This window comes from Astatotilapia calliptera, chromosome 19 (assembly GCF_900246225.1).
Source record: "Astatotilapia calliptera chromosome 19, fAstCal1.2, whole genome shotgun sequence".
In the NCBI taxonomy this organism is placed as follows: Eukaryota; Metazoa; Chordata; class Actinopteri; order Cichliformes; family Cichlidae; genus Astatotilapia; species Astatotilapia calliptera.
The window spans coordinates 8,112,889-8,118,868 of NC_039320.1; the positions used below are offsets into that span (position 1 = coordinate 8,112,889).

The following is a 5,980-nucleotide window of genomic DNA, read 5'->3' on the forward strand; positions in this document are numbered from 1 at the left end:
TCAGTGTGTTGAAGTGAACTATTAAAGTGCATATTTAAAGCTGGTGTCAATGGAATAAACCAGAGGTTAAACTGAAGGGAACACACTGCCTGTATTTGACCCAAAGGTTTACATGGTCTGAACCTCAATCATAAGCAAAATGCATTACAGTATTACTTTAATTTGAGTGTGAAACAACACAAAGACTCTGAAATCTTTGGATAAAGATTTTCATTTTATATTGCGGCTTTTTTTTAGTCCCGTTTTACATAATTACGCTAGAAGAATGGATACTTGGCATATTTTTTATTCACTAACAGACCAGCTTACAAGTATATACATGCACGTGTAATTAACCTTCTGAATTTAAGCCGAGTGTAACGCAACGCAAGATTTTCAGTCTTTGGTGATTCAATCATCTTTTCTGTACCAACCATAAAGAGGCAGTGATTAACTACTCTGGCTTTTAAAATTCAAATTAAAGCTACCACGGGAGGAACTTGTTCTGATTCTCTGGAACATTTAAACTTTGTTTCGGAGCTCACATTTCTGAAATTCTCCACATTTTGTCACTACTTTGCTGACACTTTTTCTTTACTTGTTTTTTTTGTGTGTTCTGTTTCTAAAAACTGAAGTCAGCCACCATATATTAAATTTACCGTGTGATTTCTTTGGCTACCTCATTCCACTGACACAGTCAGAGTGGGTCATAAATAAAAATGTTGCAGTTGTACAGCGTGTGAGATAGAGTCAGAGTGATATGTAGTGTCTGCTATGGAGAGGAGGTAACATTTTTTTTGTGAAAAGGCCAGTTATTGTTCTGGGGTGAGGATGCAAACACTACACCAAAGAATAATGAAGAAAAACAAAATACACTGAATAGAAAATACATCTGCATAAAGCCCTGCACGAGTTTTTTGTTTTTCCAAAATGTGACCTTCACTCATGTCAGAGGACTCTGGAAAGTTGATGATTAACCATGGATTTAGCTTCACGTCTCGTTCAGGAACATAATGTTACACAGGTCAAGGACCCTTTTAAAACCCTCACGGTTTTTTGTTTCTGTAATTTTATAATAAGCACTTCATGAAATAATATTTTTGACTCATATATAATGGATTTAGCGGTACCAGAACCAATCCAGGTCCTTTTTAAATCCGTTTTCATAATTTTTTAAAGAAAATATGCAACATTTTTCACATTCAGCGTCACCACATCGTTGCGTAACACACACAAACATACCTGCTGGCCATGCAAGCATTCACGATCAGATTTTTTAGCACATTTATGCAACAGAAATGCGTCAGAATATTTGTAAAACTCTTTAAAAATTATATTTTAACATCTACGAAAAATGTCTTCTCTGAAATCCAGTTACTCCATAATGAGCTCACACCGAAAATATTCAACGCGCCTAATCTTCCGCCCTCAACACTTTATAAAGGCCCTATTATATACAAATATTACATGGCTGTTTGTTTGAAGCGTTTTGTGATTTTGCAGCGACTGTCCCTTTCAAAAATAACATTTCACAAAACTTATTGTTGTTAACTCAGTCGAGCCGGGAGAGCGCAGATTTGACCATCTCCAGCTTTCTCCATTTCCACCTCTCCGCCGGTGCAATCCCAAATCCTCAAACACACAGAGCTTTTTCTCATGATCTCATTTCCAAGTTAAGCAGACTGTGTTAGTCCCTCGTCAACACGACAGGTTTACTCGCCTTTACTAATGGGGCTCTATACTGATAGTTATGCTCTTGCGTAAATATGCAGTCAAATAGATGTACAACTACTGACACGTGGCTGGCATCGCTCTGCAGCCTCACCTTGATGTTTGTGTCATACAAATACTGTACGGGTTGCGAAAATGAGAGGCCCTCAACACACAGGCCTGCACGTCTGATGAAAAACAGGAGTTTCGTGCTTTAAAGGTCCCCCAACAAGCAAAATCAAAAAAGCTGTCTGCCTATACACCCACGCGCACTCTCAAACGACCTATTTAAATAAAAGAATGTGGGCTGTAACGTCATCACTTCCGTGTTTTTCTTGATTTCGGTTATTTTTCATCTCTTCTTTTGAGTCAACCTAAAGAAAAAACACGCAGCTTTCTTTTTTAACGGGCGTTTGAGTTCAAAGGATGACTTTACGTGCCACAGACAGTAGAGCCAGTCGGAGGTGGCATCCGAGAGAGGGCGCTCTGAAGCTGTGCCTGGCGTATTCGACACTAATTAAAACATTTAGAAACAGTAATTCGGTCTCCCAGGTTAAGAAATCAGGTTAAACTGTGCCTTTGTGCAAATATCACCTACATTAGTTGGGAAAGAGGTAAGGACTTTAGTACTGACAAAATGTAAACTTTAGCTTGTAGGAAGTTTTGATATTGTTTAAAATGACCAATTATATCAAACATGCTGCGGTCATTTACACGGATCTCGCTGCTTTTTCTGTGGACTAAGCAAAGCTGAAAGAGAAATCCTCTTCAGGTGAACATCAGAAAGGTTTAAAACTGTGTCTTATCATTTATGTAAGCCATAAACACGTGTTCTTGGATTTATATAGCAACAGAGCTATGGCAGAATAATATTTAATCCTGTATCAGTTAATGGTTTAATCTGCCTTAAATCTCTGTAGAGATTTTTGCTGAAACGAGATTTTACTTCATTTCTAAACGTTTTCGTGTTCTTTGGTGTTCTCGGTGTAAAATAGTCAAAATTTATATGTAGGCTTAGGCAATAAATTCCTTGAATGCAACGCAATAAAATGGATTATGATTTGAGCTCAGCTGAAGTGGAATAAGCACTTTGGAGTATGTGCGTAATGAAAAGCGCACCAAGGAAGAGCGCCAAACATTCCTTTTATAGTTCTCCCCCCCCTTTTTCTGCCCCAACCAAAATACAATAAGATTAGTTTATAATGAAGCTTTTCATATGAAACTGTTCTTTTCAGTTAGCGCAGGTGTACAATTGGGGTGGGGGGATGCTCGAGGAGTCTCACGCCTAGGTGCGAGGAGATTATTCAAATAGGGCCCAAGGCGTAGAAGTAGGGATTGGAGGCTTGCCTAGAGCACAGAGCTATATCACAGCGTTAACAAGCAGCACGGAGCGTCATTTGAACTCCAGTCACTGACAGACGCATTTCACGGCTGGCTCCATAAGACACACATGCTCCAGTCTTCGACGAAGGGACAGACCGACGACCTAAATACACTCAGTGGTCCCCAGTTACCTGCTATTAGAGAGACTTTCGGCTTTCCCTCTGCTGGGAGACGCTTTGTAAAAGTCCTCCATGATGCTTGGAGCAGTTAAAATGGAAGGACACGAACACACCGACTGGAGCACCTACTACGGAGAGCCCGAGGTGGGTACCTTAAATATATATTTTTTTCTGTCTAAAGCCGATCCCATTTTATACAACTCAATATTAGCCCTGAGATAATATTAACTTTGTGATCAAATATTGACTTGAGGCGCCTCCAAATCCTCCCCCATCTCCACGCAGCGCACTATCCTAACAAAGTTGCTTGACATGTAGGGGAAGAAACTTTTCGCTCGGATTATAATTTCATAAGTCTCTACGTGTTTCTACTAAATCGGGTTATTGTTGGTCAGGTTTCCACCCAATAAACACGGGTGCTGTTTGATTTCGGGGAGATTTTTCAGTGGACACACGCACACCGAGTAGTATTTTCATCTAGGCTGCACATTTTAAGAGGAATAGTCACCTCAATTTTATTTATTTATTTATTTATGTTTTGTTGTAATACTGGCGTTAAATATATTGTTAAATATACACACCCCTGTTTTTCATTTTTAGGAAATACTTCGCGCGAGAGCAAACGCCTACAATGCCACTTCACACTTACGAAACCGGGAAGCTTTAAAATATAAAGTATTATTTATGGAGATGAATAAGGCGATTTTTATCAGGCTCAAATAATAACGATTCGCCGTGTTTAGAAATCACTGTGCCGCTTTATTCCTCGCTGCAATGCCAGATGAAACTCACGAATGCCTCTTTCCCTCACTGACAGTGTTACACCTCGGTTGGCAACATGAACGCGGGCCTGGGAATGAACTCTATGAATACCTACATGAGCATGTCCGGCATGAGCACCACTGCCAACATGACGGCCAACTCCATGAATATGTCATACGTCAACACGGGCATGAGCCCCTCCATGACCGGCATGTCACCTGGAACCGGCGCCATGAACGGCATGGGCGCAGGGATGACGGCAATGAGCGCAGCCCTGAGCCCCAGCATGAGTCCCATGACCGCACAGCCCGCGTCTATGAACGCCCTCACGTCGTACTCAAACATGAACGCCATGAGCCCGATATACGGACAGTCTAACATCAACAGGTCCAGAGACCCTAAGACCTACCGCAGGAGCTACACGCACGCCAAACCCCCGTACTCCTACATTTCTCTTATCACCATGGCCATCCAGCAGTCCCCGAGCAAGATGCTGACACTAGCCGAGATCTACCAGTGGATAATGGACCTCTTCCCGTTTTACCGACAGAACCAGCAGCGCTGGCAGAACTCCATTCGCCACTCTTTGTCTTTCAATGACTGTTTCGTCAAAGTGCCCAGGTCGCCGGATAAACCGGGGAAAGGCTCGTTTTGGACTCTGCACCCGGACTCCGGGAACATGTTCGAGAACGGCTGCTACCTGAGGAGGCAGAAACGCTTTAAGTGCGACAAGAAGATGAAGGAACCGGGCCGCAAGTCAGGGGACGGCGGCTCCTCCAACAGCAGCTCGGAGAGCTGCAACGGCAACGAGTCCCCGCTCTCCAACTCCTCCTCCAGCGACCACAAAAGGTCCCTGTCGGACATGAAGACGAGCCAGGCCCTGAGCCCGGAGCACACCGCTGCTAGCCCGGTGACGCAGGGGCAGCACCTCATGTCTCAGCATCACTCGGTTCTTGCGCACGAAGCCCACCTGAAGCCGGAGCACCACTACTCCTTCAACCACCCTTTCTCCATAAATAACCTCATGTCCTCGGAGCAGCAGCATCACAAAATGGACTTAAAGACTTACGAGCAGGTGATGCATTACTCCGGCTATGGCTCCCCCATGGCGGGACCTCTTTCCATGGGCTCCATGGCGGGGAAAGCCGGTCTGGATTCTTCATCCATACCTGACACAACTTACTACCAAGGTGTCTATTCCAGACCAATTATGAACTCCTCATAAACTCTTTTATTCCCTCATGTAATGTGGACTTTCTTCCCATTCACTTTGTACATTTGTAAAAGAAAAAGTATAGACTTTGTGTACAATATGTATTTCAGATATTTTTGACGTTTCCCACAGTTTTAGTTGTCGAGTTTGTTAGTAGCCTAATTATTTTGAGAGGATGCTGATATTAATGATTAAAAACACTGATAATGTGACGGAAATCTGCTCAGAAGTTGGTTTCAGGACTGGACCCAAAGACAACCAACAACAACTTGCTGTAAAATAGCCTGCGTCCGCATAACTGGACTCGTAAATGACTCGAAATGCCTCGCTGGATTTGTTCAATCATTTGTGTAATTCCTATTTATGGCTTGTATATGTGTATTCTTGTAGTGACAAGAACAGAATCTATATTAAAGTGTTATTGGTTTTGTTTTCTGAATGTCACGGTGTTGGGCCATTTATTATTACTATCATTCTTACTATTATTATTATTATTATTACTAATATTATTATAGGAAAAATTAGATTTTATCCAAAAAACGAACTTCAAACGGAGAATTTGCAGGAGAAAGATACAATTTGAGGCGGCATTAATTTAGTCCAATTTTGGTTTATATTATCATAACAAAAACGAATCCATTCATCCATCTTTGGGATCATAAAATACGTTTCTCACGATGTATTTATTTATTTAATTCAAATTCTGGAATTTATTCTTACCCACGTAAGGCTCACAGTCAGCTTGGATTAATAGCTTTGCTGGATAAAACCGGGAACAATGCTCCCAATTTGTCATTCAGGAAATGTAAACAAC

At 41.8% G+C, this 5,980-nt stretch overlaps 1 protein-coding gene across 1 annotated transcript; it reads left to right on the forward strand.

Annotated features, from left to right (window-relative positions):
- Positions 1 to 2,963: 2,963 nt before the first annotated feature.
- On the forward strand, positions 2,964 to 5,605 carry foxa2 (forkhead box A2). The gene is made up of 2 exons (XM_026153016.1): positions 2,964 to 3,335; positions 4,009 to 5,605. Exons 1-2 carry the CDS (start codon positions 3,264 to 3,266, stop codon positions 5,176 to 5,178), a joined length of 1,242 nt encoding a protein of 413 aa, XP_026008801.1. The 5' UTR covers positions 2,964 to 3,263; the 3' UTR covers positions 5,179 to 5,605.
- The last annotated feature ends 375 nt before the right edge of the window (positions 5,606 to 5,980 follow it).